This window comes from Falco biarmicus, chromosome 1, assembly GCF_023638135.1.
Source record: "Falco biarmicus isolate bFalBia1 chromosome 1, bFalBia1.pri, whole genome shotgun sequence".
In the NCBI taxonomy this organism is placed as follows: domain Eukaryota; kingdom Metazoa; phylum Chordata; class Aves; order Falconiformes; family Falconidae; genus Falco; species Falco biarmicus.
The window spans coordinates 1,743,538-1,764,106 of NC_079288.1; the positions used below are offsets into that span (position 1 = coordinate 1,743,538).

Consider the following 20,569-nt stretch of genomic DNA (forward strand, 5'->3'; position numbering starts at 1 on the left):
CCTCGGGGCTTTCTCTCCCCCGGGGCTGCTGCAGGGCAAGGGGTCAGCGTGGGCTTCCCTCCTCCCGGTGGGACCAGGGGCGAGGGGGGGGGCTCACCACCCTTCCCGTACAGACTCCTCCATTCACACCTCCCTCTCCCACCCCATTAATTTGTTGTGGTCGGGGCCAGTAATAGCTGCTTTGTGCGAAGGCTAGGGAAGGAGCAAAAAAAAACAACCCAGCACACAGACAGCAGCTCCAGTGTTTTCTAAAAGGGATGTTTTCCCCCCTCCGTTCTCTCTCTCTTTCCCTTGAATAATGTTTTTGATTGTAAGAGCCTGTCCTGGTTAGGGAAACCCACAGCCTCTCCCCCTTCCCCTCCCCTCTTCTGTAAACCCTGGTAGAAGTTTAAACAACCCAGAGAGATTTTTCTCACCAGTCTTATTTTACTAATAGGAAACAAGTGTTTAAAGCAGCAAAGGGAGCTTTCAGCTGCTGGCAAAGGAATAACTGACCTTGCGGGGAGGCGCTGGGGTCCCGTTTGGAGCTGTGGGCTGGGGCAGGTCGCAGCCCAGCACCTCCCTGCTGGAGCTTTGAGCCCCCCGGGACGGTCACACTCTTGGTGTCCCCCCAGGGACAGGCTGCGGCTGCCTCCGCTGACACACACCAGTGAAGCCACGATGGGAGAAATGCTCCAAGTGTGGAACAAGTTCCCGTCCGCTCTCACGGAGCTGCTCAACCTAAGGAGCCCACGCCGTAAAGAAACGAGCCCCATTTGGTTTGGTGCCTGCAATATTTTTGTATCTTGGGTGAAGGAGAAAACTCCCCATCCCAATTTCTTGATTTTCACCAAAAATCAAAACCAAGGGGAAGGACCGTTCCCAAGGCTGGAGCAAATACCAGCTGAGGATGGGTGACGGTGGGGGTGGGGGGTGCCGAGAGCACCCCCTGCTCAATGAGGTGCTGGTGCACGGAGCTGGGGTGCAGAAGAACTGACAAGCCCTCCCACTGGAAATCCAGCTTTCGTGACCGCCAGCTGTTCACAGAGCTATTCCCGGTCTGGATCAGCTCTGGATGATGTGCTGGTCCCACCATGGGGTTGCTGATGGGAGAGGCTTGGGCAGGAGAGCAGCGGGTGGGTGCTCTGAAGGTGGGTGCTGAAACAGGGTTTAAGTATCAACGGGGAGAGGTCAAGCAAGGAGAAACCTCACCTCGTTCTCTGCACTTGGCTGTCTCTTCGAACCTCTTCTGGCTGTCCTTCAGCTGTCAACTCTTAAGAGCTGTGTTGTCTCCTGCTGGGGACGTGAGGCTTTACTTGGAGCGGTTCAAGTTCACCGTGTCTGCCTGCCTAACCCCCTTTATCAGGCTTTTTCTCTCTTGTGCCTGGAGAATCGGTCCTGGCAGCAGCCTGCCTCCTCCTGTGTTGCTTTGGTGATGGACAGACTGGCTCTCCCCTCCGGCTGGTTTTGGCTCTGGAAGTCCAAGTGCTGCCTTTCCATGGGATGCAAGACGGGAGAAAAAAGAGAGAAAGCAAGCAAAATCCTGTGGCTAAAACGTGCTACTCTTCTGACGAGCCTCAGGGCTGTAAGGCAGTGGTTAAGTATGGTGCCAGTGGGAGCTGGGGCAGGTTACAGGAGAGGGACCAGCTCCCCCCAGGGCTGGGGCTGTGTTGGGGTCCCTCTGGCAAACCGCCCCCCCCAGCAGGGGGGAAGCTGTGATCCCAGGAGTGCTCCAGGCATGATGCTCAGAGGGCTGGAGCACGTCTCCTGTGCAGACAGGCTGAGAGAGCTGGGGTTGTTCAGCCTGGAGAAGAGAAGGCTCTGGGGACACCTTAGAGCACTTTCCAGGGAGCTGACAAGACGCTGGAGAGGGACTTTTTACAAGGGCCTGTAGTGACAGGACAAGGGGGAATGGCTTTAAACTGAAAGAGGGAGATTTGGATTAGATATAAGGAAGAAATTATTTATGGTGAGGGCGGCAGGACACTGGCACAGGCTGCCCAGAGCATCCCTGGCAGTGTCCAAGGCCAGGCTGGATGGGGCTTGGAGCAACCTGGGCTGGTGGCAGAGGGCTGGAATTAGGTGATCTTTAAGGTCCCTTCCAACCCAAACCCTTCTGTGATTCTATGAAATGCCAAGGCCCGGGGATGCTGCAGCTCCCGGGAAGCTTGGATTGGAAACGCCTCGTGGGGCCTCCCTGGATAAGCTTCTTCTCTGTCTGGTCTCTGTTGCTCCCAGGGCTGGTGCTGATGCTGGTGAAATGCTGTGGAGCTCTTTGAAGATGAAATTTGCTGTGTTCATGTTAAATATTAACATGCCTAGCCCCAGGGCTAGGTGCACTTCCATTCAAATGGCATACTTTAATAACGCCTTTTTTTTTTTTTTTTTTCTTCTTAGCTCCCAGCAGCCTACCCCAGGCTGTACTTTCCACTAATATATATATATATATATTTATGCTTTTTTTGTGTGGGTAGGAACTTGGCCATTGGGATTGGGATTCAGAATTTCCCGGAGGGCCTGGCTGTCAGCTTGCCTTTACGCGGTGCGGGATTTTCAACATGGAAAGCGTTCTGGTAAGCTGAGCTCCTCTTCACCCATGGACATGAGAGCCCTCTGCCAGCAGCTCCCGATGAGCGGGTGCCTATAGATCTCATCCCTGTATATGTTTGCATCTCTCTGTCATTGAGCTGCCCTTGGGCTGGGCTTACTCCAAACCTGCCTGGTCCCCTCCTACATCACAGAGAGCTGCTGCCGGGCGCGCTGCTGGTTTCCAGCTTTGCGGAAGGGTGGTGAGCACTGCCCTCTCCCTCCGCAGTGCCTGAGCTCAGGTCCGAGCCTCCGGCTCCCAGGGGATGGATGTATGGGTGACCCTGGCAGGTCACCCCATCCTGCCTCAGCTGCCTGTCGAGTGCCTGTGGGGAGCTCCCAGATCCTGCACTAAACAGGTTTTTGTTTGGTGGGATTTTTTTTCTTCTTCATTTTTCTTTTATTGTGTTTTTCCTCTTACTTCACTCCAAGCTGGATTTCAAACCCACTTTTTCTTTTTTCTTTTCCCTAAGGTGAAAAAGCCAAGGGCATGAACCCTGCGAGCGCAGGGCTGCGTTCCTGCCCGTGCACGTGTGCTCAGCCGGGTGATGGATTGGGAGGGCAGGGGGGCGGCTTGGAAACTGCTCCCGCCAAAGCTTTGTTTTCTTTTCCTCCCACCCACCTCCAATGCAGTAAGCGCAGCTGGTGCTGGGACTTGCACCAGGATTGCTGCTGCCGGGAAGGGAGTTCCCATGGTCCGGAGAGTTAAAACAGTCCTAGAGGGAAAGACAACGAGGGGGAAGAGCACAGTTTCATCCTGGTTGAGGCTGTGGCCAGATGGCCTCTTTGGGATTGAGCTATGCTGTTGGAAATGTTTCCTCTCTGACCCATCCCTGCTTGCAAGCTGGATCCCCAAGTCCTGCAGGGCTCCTGGGGGAAGGAATCAGATCGTGCCTTAATTCCCTTCCTGGAAAAAGCAGCTGGGTTAGGGCAAAACACCTTCATTGCCCGTTTAAAATAACCTGGGTGACTTGGCAGGGTGGCCAACCTGCTCCTGGCCACTGTGGCACTGGGGAAAACAGTGGGGCCGGGGAGTGCAGAGCCCGTCAGCTCCGCGGGAAGGCTGTGCCACCCATGTGCCAGGTCTGCGGTGGCTTTTAGTCTCGGTCTTTTGCAGGTACGGGCAGCTGAGCGGCATGGTGGAGCCCTTAGCTGGCATCTTTGGTGCCTTCGCCGTGGTGGTGGCGGAGCCTCTACTCCCCTACGCCTTGGGCTTTGCTGCCGGAGCGATGGTCTACGTGGTGATGGACGATATCATCCCCGAGGCGCAGACCAGGTGAGGCCCCTCGGTGACAACCACGGAAGGCAGATAGACACGGGGGAACTGGAAGATCCCTTCCCTTGCCTGGATGAGATACAAAGCAGCGTTTCCCCCATCCGAAAAGCCAGTCCCAGGAGCTGACACCCTCCCCTTTTCTCCCTGCAGTGGCAACGGGAAGCTGGCGTCCTGGACTTCGATATTAGGATTTGTGGTGATGATGTCCCTGGACGTTGGGCTGGGGTAGGGAAGCGTGCCGTTCCCCAGGAGAAGACTTCAGAGCCATTTGTGCAGCGGTGTTTGGAACTGGACACACGTTATCCTCTAGACTTTTTTTGTATATATATTTTTTTGGATCTGGTTCGGTGTTGATTTCCTATAATTTTATATCTCTTCCTCCCTTCCAATGTCATGTTGATGGTTTTCAAAGCACAAATACGGGTGGTTCCGTGCAGGTCCTGGTTTCCTTTCACCACCAGATTTTCTTTTCCTCCCAGGAGGGTCGCTGGACCCCACATTGGCCAGGCTGCAGGTCACCCTGTCCTTTCCCTGCCACGCTGGGCTGGTTTCTGAGTTAGGTCGCTCTGGGTTTTGGTCATCTTTGTTCTGTAGAAGATTAGAAGTTTGATGTCGCGTGTTTAAGCTGGTCTGTGGTTAAGTACCAAGGCATTTGAATGGAGTAAACTCCTCACAGAGCCTCAACTTGGCACTGTCCTGGAAGGGCAGGTGGAAGGTGTTAGGGCCAAGATAACACGTACAGTCCTCTGTGGGATCGCAGGTCTCGTGTATCCCGCTGGGCCTTGGGAGTGTTTTAGGGTATTTGTTTTGATGGATGCAAACAGTCCAGGCAAATAAAAATGAATTGTCTTGGGATCTCTGTAAGAGGGAAATGTCATTTTTTCCTGAGTTTATCTCCTAGGTGGGGCATTGATCCACTGCACTGTGTCCAATATCCCAAGGCTTTCTCTGAAAAAAAAAACCAAAAAACAAACAAATGGGAAGGAAGAATTTTTGCGTTTTCTAGCATGTACTTTTTGAAAAGGCAAGATGTGGTCACCAGTGTTGTCGTTGATGTGCTGCCTGCGTGGTGCAGAGCGGGATGTGTTTCCACACGAGCCCGTGGCTGTGTCTGGCCTTGCTGAGCGATTGCTGGTTTACGGCTGCTGCTTCCAATGGTTCATAACTCCCCAGAAAACCAGCGCAGGGCTTTCCCAGCGGTGGCCCTGGTCGCGCTTCACCCCACAGAAGAGCTCAGAGCTGAGCCAGGACCTGAGCATGCTGGGAGCCCTCATCTCACTGGGCAGCGTCAGGATGAAATAATTCATCAGGGTGAATTAATTATCGTACCTGAGGAGCCAGAAACGTGCACCGTGCGTACCTGCCTCTTCACCCTTTGCTTTTCAAGCATCTCTTGTTGAACGGCTGTTCCCAAGCAGGCAGGATTAGTCCCTTCCAGGCTGAGGAGCCAGCCTTGCCCGTCCCTCCCTGTGCCTGCTGCAGGCTCAAGCGAGGAGCAAAATGCTGAAGGTGGAAGGATGCTGTGAACCCCACCTCCCTCTTCGCTAGGGATGCTCGTGTCTGTGGTAAGAAGGGCTTCATGAGTCCCCTCAGCAGGAATAACTGGATTGCCTGGCTGCTGCCTGCATCTCGGTCCCTCCATGGCCATGCAGCTCTCGGGGGAGCGAGGCTGCGGGTGGGGGGGTCAGGGACCACCGTTCCATCCTGCTGGAGAAGCTGCAGGAAGGGCGGCCAAAGGGAACGGGCTTGAATAAGCTAAGCTAGAGCCATGCATTTCTGTTTGGTTCATTTATTTTATTTTTTTGGTTGGATTTCATTTGTACTTCGTGTGTCACTCTGGATGATACAAAACTACTGTTTGCCAATGGATTTGACCTTTTAACTGTGATTGTTTTCAAATAAATGGGAAATTCAGAGTTTGCTCTAATTTATTTTAATGTTGTAAAGCCATACTTTTGCTGCTTCTTCCTCCGTTCTGCTACGTTTCTTTTCTCCAGCTTAATTGTTCCTGGCTTCTCCAAGGTCCTGCCTCTCAACCAGGAGGGCAGCCTCTTCAGGGAAGGAAAAAAACGGGGAAAAAAAGCTGAAGGCAGCTTTGCAGTGCCTCATCCAGGCACCCGTGAGTGTGTTTTAGCGTTCATTGGGTTTGCTGCAGCCGACCAGCTCACCCCCAGGTGCAATGCCTGTCACTGGTTCATGCCTTATGACTCAGAAAAAAGCAATGGCAAGAAATCTCGGGGTAGGGGGAAGCAGCTCTGCCTGCACTGACCCGGGGGTGCCGGTACCACGCTCACACGCGGGGGTGTATTCCCCCATGCACCTACGGGTGGGTGCCCTCCCTGGTTCATCGCAGCCCCGTGGGATGCTGTGCCTGCATCCCGCAGCCCCAGGATGAGCCACAGGGGTGATGCTCGTTTGGGGCAGCCCAGAGAGCTGCTGTCCTGTGGTACAGGGATGGGAACGGGGACCCGACCTTCCCTGGGATCCGCGGGGCTACGGACATGAGCTGGGTCTCTCCGGGCACAGGGGGAATTTGGGGTTATGGCCCTTGGTGGGAAAAATGAGGGGTGTCAGGACCCTCTTCTTAAAACCAGTGGGCGAGGGCTGTCCCTGCTGCCCCAGGGCAGGGAGAGGGAAGGGACCTGCCCATGGCTGGGAACAAGAGCTCCCTGCACTGCAGCCAGTGGCTCCTTCCCAGTGCCACCAGTGGGAAGGCTGGGCGATCTCCCACTGCTTTTCACCTTGTTTCTAGACACAGTAGAAGTGTTTGCAAAGCTTTTAGCGCTCTGTTTTCAGCCGAAAGCCTTTTCCTGAAACTTTAAAACCTCAGGGGTGTCCATGGGTCGGGTTTTCTTGCAGACTGTTGGAGATATTTTCTTATTTGATTTCTGGCGTGTGGTGTAAGCTGGTACAAAAAACCCACATTATACATTTAAAGGCAGCCTTGTAATCAGATTGCTGGGAGATAATATCACGTAAAGCATTTAATCCTGCTTAGATGTAGCCAGCCGAGATAATTATGTACATTGGACCCATAGGAAGTGAGTGGGGAGGGTGATGCAGAAAGCACATATGAAAATTCTTCTTTTCTGTTTGTACCCTGGAGGTGAATGAAATTATATATCTATTCCTTGGTATGATTGAAAAGCTGGCTGGGGGCCAGGCCTGAAATTACCCATGGATACAATAGTTGTCAATGGAAAGGTGGAGTTGGGAGCGAAGGTAATATAAACACACAGCCGAGCCCTGCAAAATGGAGCCGGGCTCTGCTCGGCGGCAGGGAGGAGCCGGCTCTCACGCAGAGACCGAGCTGGAGGGAAAAGAGGAAAGTTATCCCGTGGCTGGAGCTGGGTCTCGGAAGACCAGGCTGTGCTTGGCCTCAAACCCGTGCCGGGATGCAGGGGGGCTCTGCCCTCCTGGAGGGCTCTGGCAGCCAGGTGGTCCCTCCCCATCGCAGGCAGCGCTGCCGAGCCCCCTCGGTGAAGCCGTCCTGTGTCTCTGCGAGATGGGGAGAACCCCCTGGCCGGAGCACACACACACATACACTCGTGGTGAGCACAGGAGGAGGGTTTTTTTCTATTTCTCCATCCTTCTGATGGTGGCAGGCAGCCTTCGGAGGGGCACAGCGGTGCCTGCAACCAGTTTGAAGTGTCCTTTGACCCCCTCACAAGCGTAATACTAATTGCAGTGATTTCTCCCCCCTACTAATTTTTCAGTAAAATTAAAAAACTTCAGATTTTTGAGTTTTGTCTTGAAACAGTAATAACTTTTTGCATTGGCTGGAGGAAAACTTAAACTGTGGCTCCTCTCCATCTAAAAGCCTCAAACCCCGAACGGTAAAGATCTTTTCCTAAGCAGTGCATGTATGTGCTCTTGCAATGGGGTTTAAAAATGACCCAAAACCCCAGCGTAAGTTTGCAGTCTGCCTGCTGATGCTTTTGTGGATGTTTCGAGGTTTTTCAAGCCCTGCTAATGAAGGGGGATGACCCGAGTGTTTAGTAGAAAATGGGAAATTCCCCCAATTCTTAACGGCCCTGGAGGTGGCTGCGTTTGGCAGCGCGGAGTCGGAGGGGGTTCGGCACTACGTGTGCAAGCATGTGTGCCCGGCTGTGCAGCTCGTGCTTGGAGAGCTTCGCCAAGCGTATTGCTGTGACAAAAAGCCCAGCGATGCAGCGCTGGGCATATTTTGCTGCTTTTCTTGTGATTATTTTCTTTTTTTCTTTCAGAGGCTGAATCACCGAGGTGCTGTCCCGCAGGATGGCCGTGGGGACGGTACCCGGTCGGGCAGTTGGTGGCTGGCGAGGAGGCGGCGGAGGAGTCCGTGGGGAAGCTCCTCTGCAACCAGGAGAGCTGCGGGGGATGGGCAGCAGGTTGTGCGTATGACTAAGTGGTGGATGGAGAGGCTGCTGATAGCTCGGGTGCGAGGCACTGCAGATGTGTTTGCCCGAGGATTAGGGCTTTGGAGAGGGGATTACCTGGGGCGGTGAGTGTGCGGTGTGAAGCGTTGGGCTTCGTGCTTCGGGGATGTGGCTGTTCCATCCCTCCCAGAGCTGCAGTGCGAGGAGAAAGCACCGTCCCCTTTGCTCCAGGCAAATCCCACCTTACTCCCTGCCTCTGCACGATGCCAGGCATCTCCCGGTGGGTGCCAGGGTGGCACGTGGCAAGCACGTGGCAAGCGCAGAGGCTGGCACTGTGGCACGACGCTGGCTCGGCTGCCACTCTTCTCGTGGCATGATGCTGCCTCGGCTGCCGCTCTTCCCTCCCTGGCAGCTCCTTCTGCCTACCCAGCTCACTCGCGCCCAGCCCGAGAGAGCACGGTGAAGGGTTACGGTTATGGTTGTGCAACCGGGGCAGGGAAAGCACGCCTTTCCCCGCACTGGCATGACATGGCTCACGTCGTCGCCCGTGCGTGGTGCCGTGAGTCAGGGAGCAGGAATGGGCGGGTGGGCCCTCCGCGGTGCCGGGCGCTCGCCAGCCTGTGCCGGGGTGCTGGGGAAGGCGAAGGCGGCTGCGGTTTGCAGGGTTGGGCGGGGACAGCAAAACCCCAAGCGAGGGCTTTGCACGCAACCGAACAATAATCCCATTATTAGGGCCCATGCCGTCAAACAAAACACAGCACAAAACATTACTTGGGCTTGCAAGATGCGCGCCCAGGGTAGATCGTAGCACCTGAGTCATTGCTTATAAAAGAATGGATTTCACCTCCCTCCCCTCCCCTTAGGAAAGAAACAATTCAAACCTTAAGACAAAATGACTTCTATTCTTTGTACGCGGACTTTGTTGTACTTGGCAACGAGGCTGCAATTAAAATCGAGACGCTCGCTCTCGTGCGCACACACGCAGGCTCCCAGCTCCGAGCTCGGGAGCAAACATGCGGCTCCTCTCCCTGCGTCGGGCTGGCGCGGGCGCCCCGAGCCCATGGCGCTTGGCCCTGCCTGTGCCACGCTGCCTTGCTTCAGCCCCAGGGTGGACCCCCAGCCTCAGGAACAAGCCTGGTTCTGGGGGGCTGGAGGGAAGAAAAGGAATTTCAGCTCAGCGTGCCCTTTTCCTAGGGCAGATGTGGGGTCATTGAGTTCCTGGAGGAGATCTAATGCCTGTCTCTCTTTTTAGGCAGGTGTTGGCACTGTAAGTGTATTTAGCCTTGCGTGGTCATCCAGCCCACGGAAAGCTACGTGCTCGTGTCCGTGCTGGGGTGCTGGGACTGTGGCTCATGGGTGATCCCCTGGTTGCCCTTCTCTGGCTGCTCCACCGAACCCCCTTCATCTCAGCCGGCCAACCGAAGGGGGTGGCTGTGCGAAGGCTCCTTGGCCGCCTCGGCGGAATGCTCTCCACGTGGTGCCTGACGTGGTGTGTGAGGTGCGAAAGGCCAACACGGGGGTGAAATGCCATCGCTGCAGGACCGGCTCTGCTGCAAACACTTCAGTCTATCCGGAGGGTTGTTCCTAATGGGAAAAAGAGGGAAAATTACACACTGTGGGACCTGCATATTGCACAGCTCCAATATTAGTACCTTTTTCTTATTTTAAGGCTTTTGCAGTGTTGAGGGCAGTCATTTGTGCGAGAACATGGAGAAAATATTCCTAGTATGTCCTTGGTTGAGATTTCTGGGATATGTTTTTGTGCCTTATAATCCTATGAGGGGGGTTTTGAGAGCAGGAAACTGAGCCTGAAGGTTTATTTTAATATAATCTTACAAAATACTGATGATAACTAAAAAGCTTTTGTGTCCAGAGCTGGTTTGCATGGGGAATTGTTTAAATCTCTCTCTCACTGTTGCCTTCTCGTGTTCTTACAGGAACAACTAAGGCATTACAGACGCGACACACGCTCACTCCCCATCTCGTCTCACAATCCTGCTGCTGTGCCTGAAGCAGAAAACAAAACCGCTGCTCCAAACTCCGTATGAAAATAGGAGAGAAGAGAATGGCCTGGATCTGCTTTCCTTTTACTGCAAAATAATTTCCCTGCCATAAAATTACCAGTGAGAGCCAAGGGAAGATTAGGTCATAGGGAAAAATGCCGGCTGGGAAACAATGGAGGGAGGTGCTGGTAACGGCTGGGGTGCAGGGCTCCTCGCCGCCCTCGGCTTCCCCAGGGACCCCTGCCTCCACCAGGATCCCATCTCTGCAAGGTTCTCCCCTCCACGAGGACCCCCACCTCCACCAGGATCATATCTCCCTAGGATCTCACCTCCACAGGCTCTCTCACCTCTACTGGGACCCCATCTCCACAGGGACCCCTATCTCTGCTGGGACCCCCACCTCCACGGGGCCCCCACCTTTGCTGGGACCCCCACTTGTGCCAGCCCCAGCTGCAGTGCTGCTCCCCCAGCTCCACACAGGCCAGGCAAAGAGCATCAGCTCTCCCAACCCTTTATTTCCCTTTCTTTCCCAAGGTTGAATTGACAGTGAGGGCTGGGCATCCCAGTTTCTCCCAGGCTGGTGGTTCAGTCAGGGGGGGCAGCAGGGGCAGGTGTGAGGTTGGACTTGGAGCATGAAGCAGCATCTCCCAATATGCTGCTTTCCCTCTTCCTTTCCAGGTCACGGTCCATCCCAGAGCTGCTCTGCCTCCAGCCCTGCCAACCAGCTTGGCTTTTCCCAGGGATGGACAAACTCTCCAGGAGGGTTGGCATGTCAGAGATCTCCAGGAATTCCGGGGAGATGTCTTAAAACTTGTCTTGGTGCAGGTTTCACAGAAGCCCTCCAGTGCCCTCCAGTTCTGGGTGGTGGCTACCGCCCACAAAAACCTTTGGGAGACCAGGGAAACAAATCCAGACAGCAAGGGGGCCCCGGGGCCTCCCAAGTCATTAAACAAATTAAGTTGTTTAGAACGGGAGGCCCAGGTGACTGGGTGTGAAAGTCCCTGAGGCCTCAGTAATTGCTGTGTAAAGGCAGCACTGGTGGGTGGAAAGGAGACAAAGAGATTTTGGGGGATTTTTCCTCCCGCCCAGGTCCCCTGGCACAGCCAGCAGCAGCTCCAGCCCCCTTGGGTGGCATGGGGTGCTGGGGGCTCAGCCATGCTGGCACCACCAGCCCAGGCTGGGACACCTGACGTGATGCTCCCATCCAGCAAGGTGCTGTGCTGTCCCTGTCCCCGGGGCTGGGGCTGAGGGAGAGCTCCCCAGCCCTCCCAAGTGTGCATGGTTTCTTTAAACGGACCTTGGCTTAAAATCCACCGAGGTGTTTCATTGCCTCTTGGACGGCTCCTTGCTCTTGCTGCTTCCCCACGCTTGGAAGAGGCCTGTGAGCAAAAGGGATTTTTTTTAAAATTTTTTTTTTACTTGTGCAAATCTTTTTCCCTTGTGCTTTGTGCAAAGGTGAGCAGAGTCCCCCTCCACACCAAAATGCCAGTGCGGTTTATCTAAACCCCTCAGAGCTGCCGAAAGAAACAGAGGAGCTGCTGCCTTGCCTTGCCTTTCCTTTCGGCCAAGGAAAGATGCAAAATTCCTGAACTCGTCTGCCTCTTAATTTCCAGGGTTAGACACACACCGTGCTCAGACAAGATGACAAGCTGATAAGGTGGAGCACTGCAATCTCCCGTGGCGAGCGGGTGCGGATGCTGTGGCTCAGGAGCTGCAGGAGCGAGTGGGACCCTCTGCCAGGCACAGGGACCCCCAGCTCCAGCTTCCCCAAGCCCCATGTGCTTGATACTGTCCGTGTACCCCAGCCCTTCATTTCTTAAGGACATTGACCTTTCAGGTCCCTTTTAATTATTATTTGATCAGCGCTTCTCAAATCAAGAAATCTGAAAACACCAGTGGGAAACACCACCTTCTGCTGTGAAGCTGCAAGCTGGGAGGAGACGAGGTCCCTTCCAGAGCCAAATGCTGAGTATTTAATCACAAATACTTAATACAGCTGGAGGCTGCTCCACGGGGCTGCTTAGCACCGCGTGCCTCGGCTGGGGCACTGCTGGGCTGGGCTGAGAGACCCCATTTGCAAGGGTCTGCAGGCAACGCGGAGGGGTCTCTGCAGGGTCTTAGGCTGCTGTGAATGCAGCAAGTCACCCTGCACAGCGTGGAAAATGCTGGTGAGACCCCAGAAGAGGTCTGAGGTTCCTCCTCCGGTGGGGGTGGCTTCTCTCTCCTCTTTTTTTTTTCTTTTTTCCCCCCTCCCCCTCTCCTTGAAGCTCTCCAAAACAAGTGCTGTTTTATTGCAGATAATTTACCAGCTGCACAAAGGCCGCCTTGTACCGCTGAGCTCCAGATGTTTAACATTTCACAAAAAACTTAATCATAAGGTACCTGTTTCACTTGAGCACCAGCTGACTTGGATGGGGAGAGAGAGCTGCCTCCCAGCCTTTGCCTTCCCTCTCACAGGCAGCTGCCAGCGGATCCCAGCCATGAGAGCAGAAAAGACCTGGTGCATCGCAGGTGACTCGGAGTCACTGTGCTGCCCTTCGGGGCGCTGCGGGTGGGTGCCCTGCATAGCTGGTCCGGGATGTGCTTGGCTGGAGCGGCTACAGGGGCTGATCCCTTTTGCTGATCCCTTTTGCAGGGGCTCTCTGCAGTGGCTCAGGCTCTGACAGCTCTGTCGGAGGGTGCCTACAGGTAGGGTCATGGGTGGGCATATCTGCTTCCCACCTGTGGCCCCTGCTCATGGGAAATGGGCATCTCTGGGATGGGAGATGCTGCCTCAGCAAGAGGATCCTGGGAGAAGAGCTGGAAAGGTTCATACCAGGGATTTTGCTGGCCCTGGGGGACAGCGGTCTGCAGGTCTGGATTGTCCCCAAGGGCTCTGGCACAGCCCTGGGCACCTGGTTGCTCCGTGGCTCTGCTCCACATGGCGAGAGCACGGCCGGGTGCTGAGGCTGCACAAGGATGCCTGTGCCACTGCCCTCGCCGTGCTGCTGTGGGGCTGAGAGTGCTGGGCTCCTCCAGAAGGTGGGTCCAGGCTGCCACTGTCAGCTCAGGATGGATCCTGCAAAGTGTTGAGGGCTGCAGTCCTGCAGGAGAGTGGTTGCCTGGCTCTGCTCCATCCCCACCCCATTCCTTTGACTGCAATCCCTTAATTGTTTCAAAAAAGCACATGACAGAAGGCAGGGAGATAATTACAGTCCCTTCCCCCCCCCCCCCCCTCCCACCTTATCTCCGGGGGGAGCATGTTGGGCAAATAGAAAACAGAGAATTAATTCTGGTGGTGGCCGAGGCTCGAGGCTTGGTGAACCAGGGTCTGAATGGCGGGCAGGGCTGATTTACTGCTGTTCACAGAGTCAGCTTTTTATTGCAACTATAATTATTGTTCTCCATCAGGATCCTGTGGAGGTGTCAGGCCAGCACCAGCCGTTCCCTGCTCCCGTGCACCAAGGGCTGGGCAGGCAGGGCTGCCCGCCTTGGCCCAGGGGGGCAGGTGATGTTGCCTGGTGTCCCCAGGCACTGGTGGACGCGCTGGCTCCCAGCCGGTGGTGACCCCTGCCTTGCCGCGGAGCTGCTGTGCAGGTGAGCGCATGTTTCTGGGATGCCTTCCTCCCCAGAGCCCCTGCCCGGGGGCTGGGAGAAATGAAGGCACGAGGTGCAGCCAGCCCGGGGCTGCGCGTCCCCCGTGCCCTGGCGGAGCATTTTCTGCAGAGGGTTGTGATGGGGAGGGAGCAGGCGAAGGAGGTGGCGATGGCCAGGGCAGCGTCTGGTCTCATGTGGACAGGGCAGAATCCGACCCAGCCTTCGGCTGGATGAGGCATCTTGTCTGTAAGGTCCAGCTTGAGAAGAAGCCATTGCGTGCGGTGGTGGAAGCGGAAAGCCAAGCGTACGTGTGTGCTCAGGAGGCAGGAGGGGACCTGCCCGTCCTTCTCACCTGCCAGGAGGGACGCTTCGCCACGGGGCAGCGGAGCGGTGACCGGCTCTCCTGGCAGCTGGGAGGCCTCGGGAGTGGACTGACCCACTGGAAAGTGCTCCCCAGCCAAAGCAGCCCCTCATTCTCATGCAAAACGTGCAAGGGGGGAGGGAATGAATCCCTCCGTTGGGGAGCAGAGCTGGGCAACTCTGCCGCAATGAAGTAATCCTCCCCCGCCACCCTGAGCATATAAAGCGCCGTGGAACACAAGTGCCTCTCTGTCCCGTCTCTTTCTTCTCTTTCCCTTTAATAATCTTACTCTTTTGTCCCCATACGTTTACTCTCCATGTCATTGTGCCCTTCTGCTCCGGTCGCTGGCTGCCCATCGTGGCCAGACCCTCTGCCTTGGAGGTGCTCACGGTTACCACCTGTTTTTTCTACTTCATTTTCCAGGACACCTGATGTATTTATTTTCTTTTCTTTTTTTTTTTTTTTTGCCTCTGGTTTAGGGTCTATTAAGTTTACTCCTTCTTCCCCTGCCCTGGGAGACCCGGTTAATGAGTAACCATAGCGTGCTTGGAGGCAGCTGTCTCAGACAAACTGACGGAGACTTTTTTGGAGCTGCATAAGGGAACGTTTGTTCTGCAGCTTCTCAATAGATCCTTGTGCAGGAGGCAAGAAGTGTGGGGAGAGAAAGAAAGAGACACTAAATCACTGGACTCCTTGAAAATCTCACTGCATGTGTGTGTGTTTTTATTCCTTTTTATAATAGATGTTAGATGAGTCACCTTTTCAAGTTTAAATAATGAATTTATCTTCACAACAGAGCACACAATGTACTTTTTAACAGTGTTTTGGCTTTAAAGTTCTCTTTAAGTAACTTAAGTCTAAAACACACAGCCTATATGTACACTGGCATGGGGTTAGCGTCACAGGAGCGTGGATTTTCTTTGTCCCAGTCCCAATGTACAGCGCATTTTGCTCTTACGGTTCATAATTTTACCTATTCCCTTCCTTTGCTTTTGTTATATGAAGGCTTGGAGGGTTTTACCACACGTTTGCCATTGGTGTTAAAGGCTGTTTTGTCTTCCCTAGGACGCTGGGCTGGCAGTCCAGTAGGAGATGGAGACCCGCGTGCCGTGGAGGAGAGCAGTCCGGGCGAGCGGGGTCCCGTGCCCCAGATCTCCTGTGTGACCTTGGCAATGGTATGTAAACCTCTCTTCCCTGCTTTGCCTTTGTCACTATGCAAACAGGTGACTGATGTGCCTTTTCTCATACTTGCAGTGGCTTTTTCGTTCCTAGTCTGCTGGGAAGCTTGTGGAGGGTGGGTGGGATGTTGGGAGCGGGCAGAAAGTCACGGGAGCAGGGTACTGAATTGCTCCTGGGTGTCTTGAAACTTCTCTCCCTGTGGCTCAGGAATTCTTTGGTTTCTGTCAACCTTCAAGTTTCTTGTGGCCAGCTGTGCACCTCGCAAGCGCACAGGTAACACTTGTTATCTGCTGGCAGAGATTGCTTGTGTGCTAGGGAGCGTCACACCGACCAGCCCATGTCCCTGTGTGGCTCAGGTCGCAGTCCCTGCTCCTGGTCCCCACAGCCAGACTGGGACATCATTGCTTTGCTCTCTTGCTCTGGGGTCCTGGGCATCCCCTGTGACCCAGGCATGCCGCGGGGCACAGGACAGGCAGCCTGGCCCTGCCCCTCCTGTCCATTGCATGGTACGAGCGCTCTGAACCCCCATCACCCAGCCAGCTGCAGCATATCATGTATCGGGACGAGTGATGGTAGCGAGATCTTTCACGCGTTCCTGTCTGCACCTGCTTGGGGCAAACCCCGCCGTGCACCGTGGCCCCACATCACACAGCCTGGCTTTGCACAAGCAAAGCACGCTGACACCGTCAGCAGCTGTATGGAGGTGAAAGGAGTGTTTACCAAGGGGTAGCTGTCCTTCCCTCGCTGCTCCCCATGGCCTCTCGGCTGCTTTCAGGGCCAGCTTTGCTCCAGCTCCCTCCGAGGAGGTTTCCCACCACTTTCCCCACTGCCTGAGGCAGCCGGAGCATGTGGAGCAGTGCCAGTGCGGGAGCAGCCCATCCTTCCCCAGGACCCACCGGTGTGTGCCTGTGGTCCAGGCTGCAATCCAGCACTCCAGAGAACACTGAAAACACATAACCACACTTTTCCTCCTCTTTTACAAAACCTCAGGTTTTTTTGTTCCTTTTTTTTTTTTTTTTTTTTTTTGGACTTTGAGATTGGTTCAAGTTTTGGGTAAATATTCAGGTTGTTTGTGTTTTACCTGAAACGCAGCTCCCCCTTCCCTGGAGCAACAGTTCTTTATTGGCTCTTGCAGACACTTGGCACTCTCAGTGCATGAAATAAAAAGCTTTTTGTTTCCATATTTCAATATATTTATATATATTTAACTGATTTGGGGAGGGTATTTGAAGGTCAGAGGAATTTCAGAGGTTACAGTGCTGGCCAGGCCCTGGGAACAGCCATCCTGTGGGAACTCATTCCCAAATCACCCTTCCCAAATCCCTTTTGCTTTTATTTTGCCAATGCTGGTGCCTGTCACTAAATGCATTTGGGTTTTTTTGTTTGTTTATTTTTTTTTTGTAAAAATCAACAGCAAAGTCCATGGTGAACTTTATAGATGTGCCATTCACAAACTGGGGTGGTAAGAGTAACATGACCTCAGGCTGTGAACCCAACTGTGCTACCAAGAAGGTGTTTGTACTAACAAAACTTTTACAAGAATAAGCAGTTTTTCTGGCTCCACCCTCCCACGAAAGGCTGGTGCAGCTGCAGGTTAGGGCAGCGGGGCTCCTGCCGTCTTGTGCTGCTTGCCCTGTTTGTCTAGAGGAGTCAGCAGCCCAGTTCTTTCTCCCTGCCCAACACTGACCATTGGCAATTCAGTATCCCGAGGATATTTTCAGCTGGAGAAGAATCGGTGCCCGTTCATCCTCCCGGTGGTATTTCAGCCCCGTTCGGCTGAACACAGAGCCCCTAACCCCAAAGCCAGCCCAGAGCCAGGAGCAGAGCTTGCCTCTCCAGCAAAACCCTCTTCCCTTTCCACTTGCCATTGCACTGAGGATTTCCTCTGCTTAAAAGCTTTCACAAAGCAACTCGGGGATGGTGTAGCCAGTGTTTTAGCCTGTGTTCGGCAGCCCTTGGACCAAACTGCCCCATCCTCCTCGCCAAGGAGTGCCTCGAGTCCCTGCCCTCGCGGGATAAAGGATGCTTTCAGCAGCTCTAAGTGGATCTGTTGGGAAACGACGGATTTTCCGTGACTTGGAAACATCTGGTTGACATTCTTATATTCACAGGCTCTTGTGTAATTACCCTTATTACCTGATCTGCATGCACTTTAGCTTGCTTTATGGGCAATTCTGCTCTCCCTCCCTGCCCACACCACCCACCACCATCACACACGCACACGGGCCACTTTCCTAGTTAAAACTTGGTGCTTTCTTCCTCTGGCTCAGGTCTCCCCTCCCCATCTCAGCAGTGGCTGAGGAATGCGAGACAGGAATGCTGTCCTCTCGCAAGGAGCTGGGGAAGGGGGGGCTGGCTATCACTTAAAAACAATGTCTTTGTGTTTCCAGCCAGCTGTAGTCACGCAAAGCCATGCCTGGGTGTGCAGGGCTGCTGGCTCTGCGCCTGCTCGCCTGCTGCCTCACCTGGCACTGGCCTGGCAGAGTTCAGCATCTTCTAAAACCTTTAACCATCACGTCATGTTCTTGCAAAACCAGGGCTGGGAGCATCCCATAAATCAATGCCAAGCTCCTCCGTGAAGGATTTGCGCACCTTTCCATTTCAATTCCTTCCTCAGACCACCCTCAGAGGCCACTGAGGGTCTCTGTGCAGGGCAGGGGTACCTCACCGCCACCCGGGTACTTGGCATGGTCCTTCACACCAGTCAGATGTCGCCAGCAAAAGCCTGTGGAGCCGTGGCAGAGCCTCACAGCGCTGCGAGTCGCTTCTGGTGGTGATGTCTGACAGTGCCGCGGCCTGTGGGCACGTGGCTTTGAAGGAAATGCCACTAGAAGAGGGAGCAAAGCTTTTAAATTATTAAAATGGTAATTTGCCTTCTGAAATCCCTGGCCACCCAGCCATGTGGCTCTGTGCTTCCAAGCGCTCCAGCTGATGGGAGCCCTTTAGAGACCCAGTTCAGGTATTGGGTCAGCAACAGCCATTCCCGTGACTCCAGTGAGCTCTGTGTCTCATTCTGCCCGGGAGCATCACAAGGCCAAGTGCTTCCATCCTGCCTGGTGCGACAGGGCTTTCCTGCAGAGCAGCTGGGCCAGTTCTGCATCCCTGTGCCTGTCCGCCTGCAGCCCAGTCCTGAGCCGCTTTCAGGAGGGGTTCCTGGCTGAGCTGGGCACGGGACAGCGCGCCGGACCTGGGCATGTCCAGCACTTCCTTCCCCGCAATAAATACCGAATTAGCCTCTGCCATTTTTGGCACTGGTGCTATTATTTTCCATGCTCGTTAGCTGCTCCCGAGGTTTCTCACCTGGTGCCCAGGGCAGGCTGCCTGCCTGTGTTTGTCATTTGCTGGTTCGAGTCCTGCCACACTTGGGAAGGTGCAGCTTCTAACGGGTGAAGGATTCCTAAAAGCAAAGGGCAGCTGGAGCCAAGCAGAGCTCCCGCGCCCAGGGGAGAGGAGAGGAGCAGGCAGCTCTCTTCTGCCCGTGACTCACAGAGCAGCAAGTGCCTGCTCACACACGCAGCCAGCCGGAGGAGAATAGGCTCCATCATTTTACTGACGGGTGAGAAAAGGGAGAAAAAGAGAGCAGCCAAATTTCTGTGCTTGAATAAAACCAGCGGAGCTCTCAGGAGGCTGGAATCAGGACTTTCCTGCCACTTCGCAGCAGCTCAGGGGTGTCAGACAGACAGTGCTGGCTGCACCCTCTGGGCCCTGAAGCTGCAGGGACTTGCAGGGCGCAGTGCAGGGCTGGCGAACCCCGTGGGAGCAGCTCCCAGAGCCCCACGCCCCTGCATGGGCATCGCCCCCCGGCCGGGGGACAGGATGGCTCTGGGGGACAAACGGGGGCTGCGGCATTGCCCCGCATCCACACGTTTTCCCAGCTCTGCTCTTTGCTGCAAGTTGCAAACTGGCGCTTGCCAAACAGGTTTTAATTTCCAGAACATGGGTATGAAAAAGCAACACAACCCCCCTCCTCCACAGCCCTAAAATATTATTTTTTTTTCTTTTTAATATACCATAAATGATGACCTTTTACCTCCTTAAAAAGGCAGCCAACACAAGCACAACAATGTGATTTGTGCAGCATTTCAGTTGCGGTTTCTTCAAGAAATTCATCTGGTCTCGAAGCAATTAAGGGAAGGGAAGCATTTCCACCCCAGCTTTGGGCCCTGAAAACCTGCCAGGAGGGATTTTTTTCCTTCCCCTTCGCTCTCCCTCTTTCTTCCCCAGCCCTCCTTGCTCACTTGTCCTGGGAAACTTCTGTGGTTTCGCTTTGGCAGCTCTCCTGAGCATGCGAGGATAAATCCCGACCTGCTGCAGGTGGGAAGACGCTGGATCCAGGTCCCTGCGCCTGCGCAGCCGGTGGGGTGGGACATTGCCCACCCAGAGCCGAGCCCAGTGGCCAGCCAGCCCAAGGGGTGTGCGAGATGCCCCCCCTTTGGCACTGTCCACCCTCTCCCCTGCCCAAAATCCGGTCGTCCCTCCGGCAGAGGGGCTGTGCCTGGAGAAGGCACGGGGGCATGGTGGTGTTGGTCCTGCTATTGCCACCCACCTTGTGCCCTGTGTCCCCTTCAGGGCATTTCGCTGGCTGGAGGCAAAAGCACGGGGGAAATGCGTGGCACAGGGCCCCGTCCCCCGGGGAGAGACAGGTGACTTTGCCTGGACGGAGCGTGCTTGCAAGAATGGGCCTTAAATTAGCCCCTCAGTCAACAGCACAGTTAATTGCTCATTCATTCCACAGATGGGTTAATAATTAAGTTAAATTAATAATTGGGAGAATAATTAAACTAAACAATAACCAATACATGGGACAATTGAAGTAATCGGTCTCCGTGCTGAGCGCTTGCTGGGGTTATTCATTCACCAGCGGTTTGGGGACGGATTCTGCCCTGGATGGCTGCGCCGTGCCACCGGGATGCGGCTGCGGGATCCCGGGGAGCTGCCGGGCTTTTCCCGGCGAAGCCACCGGCTCTTCCCCCCCGCCCCGGGGCCCGCTGCAGGGCAAACCCAGCCCCACCGTGCCCCGCCCGGGGGTCTCCCCCGCCGCCTGCGCCCGCCCCTCCCCGCGGCCGGCCGGAGGGAGGGACGAGGGACGGAGGGAGGCGGCTCCCGGCCCGGGGGGGGAGGAACTACAAGTCCCGTGAAGCCGCGCCGCCCGCCCGCCGCCCCGGGGCTATATAAGGGGGGAATGGCCCGGCCGCCGCAGTCGGAGCATCCCCGCCTGGCGGGGAGTAGGTCCCGGTTCCACAGCCCCCCC

The 20,569-nt window shown here is 54.9% G+C and overlaps 1 protein-coding gene across 1 annotated transcript in view; it reads left to right on the plus strand.

The window, feature by feature from the left end:
• Positions 1-5,757, plus strand: part of SLC39A11 (solute carrier family 39 member 11) — a 98,505-nt gene extending 92,748 nt beyond the window's left edge. The window contains exons 8-10 of the mRNA XM_056362057.1: positions 2,454-2,552; positions 3,683-3,841; positions 3,992-5,757. Of these exons, the coding sequence (XP_056218032.1) occupies positions 2,454-2,552; positions 3,683-3,841; positions 3,992-4,070 (337 nt within the window). The 3' untranslated portion in view covers positions 4,071-5,757. The remainder of the gene's footprint in view (positions 1-2,453; positions 2,553-3,682; positions 3,842-3,991) is intronic.
• Positions 5,758-20,569: the final 14,812 nt, after the last annotated feature.